This window comes from Antechinus flavipes, chromosome 6 (assembly GCF_016432865.1).
Source record: "Antechinus flavipes isolate AdamAnt ecotype Samford, QLD, Australia chromosome 6, AdamAnt_v2, whole genome shotgun sequence".
Lineage (NCBI taxonomy): Eukaryota > Metazoa > Chordata > Mammalia > Dasyuromorphia > Dasyuridae > Antechinus > Antechinus flavipes.
The window spans coordinates 244,571,686-244,572,960 of NC_067403.1; the positions used below are offsets into that span (position 1 = coordinate 244,571,686).

Consider the following 1,275-nt stretch of genomic DNA (forward strand, 5'->3'; position numbering starts at 1 on the left):
TGTCTGTCTCCAACACCCCACACACACTTTCTAGCCCACAAACAATTGTAGCTTATTTGCTGCTAGAAAAGTTGTAGAAAACATTCTATGACTGAATAAAAAGTATTTGTTGATTTTTTACATCAATTAAGTAACAGCAAATTTTGTCAACATCAGTCTAGCAAAAGAAAGTTGCAATTTTATGTAGGTGTCATTTTTCAAATAAAATCTCTTGAGGGGCTCTCAGTTGCATGGATTTTCAATGCAATGGGAAAATAAAGAGATGGACATTTTATTGTAGGAACTGTGAAATGAAAGAAGAGAATATGATTTCTTACACCTTTACTACTTGCTTCATGATTCGATTCACTTATGAAGCAGTTTTCTCAGTGCAGCAATAACATCTTTATTTCTTAGACTGTATATCAGGGGGTTAAACATTGGGGTTACAGTGGTATAGAAAAGAGCAAATATTTTGACAGATCCTTCTGAGTGACTGGATTTTGGCTGGAAATACACAATACTTCCGGATCCATAGAATAAGCCTACAACCATGAGGTGGGAGAAGCAGGTGGAGAAGGCTTTGGATCTTCCTGCAGTTGATGGCAATTTCAAGATAGTAGTTATAATTTTTACATAGGATGCAAGTATCAATAGAAAGGGAGTTAAAATAAATAGCTGAGCGACAACATGGACAGAGACCTCTATCTTATATGTGTCCCCACAGGCTAATTTGAATAAAGGTGGGGCATCACAGAAAATGTGATTGATTTTATTAGGACCGCAGAAATTCAGAGAAAAAATCTGGTATGTCTGCTCTATCAATACTGGGACCCCAAGCATCCAAGAAGCCACAACCAATTGGACACATACTTTGTGATTCATGATGAGAGGATAGTAGAGAGGCTTACAGATGGCCACATAACGATCATAAGCCATCACTGCCAAGAGCAAACATTCTGCCACCCCCAGAATAAAAAAGAAGCAAGTTTGTACAGCACAGGCAAAGAATGAAATAGTTCTCTTCTGGGTCCAGAGATCTGCCAGCATTCTGGGCAGAGTGACTGATGTGTAACAGATCTCCAGAAAGGAAAAGTTTCCAAGGAAAAAATACATTGGTGTTTGGAGACCTGAGTCAATCTTGGTTAAAAAAATGAGGAGACCATTTCCTATCAGTATACTTATATAGATGCTTAAGAAAATTGCAAAGAGAATCCCTTGGAGTTTAGGGAGATCAGAAAATCCCAGGAGAATGAAGTACCCCACAGTTGTGAGATTGTGCCCTGCCATTGTGTC

General features: G+C 38.4%; 1 protein-coding gene across 1 annotated transcript; it reads right to left on the minus strand.

Moving 5' to 3' along the window:
* Window positions 1-345: 345 nt before the first annotated feature.
* On the minus strand, window positions 346-1,275 carry LOC127540636 (olfactory receptor 10AG1-like). The gene has a single exon (XM_051965407.1). The coding sequence runs from the start codon at window positions 1,267-1,269 to the stop codon at window positions 346-348; it is 924 nt and encodes a 307-aa protein (XP_051821367.1). The 5' UTR covers window positions 1,270-1,275.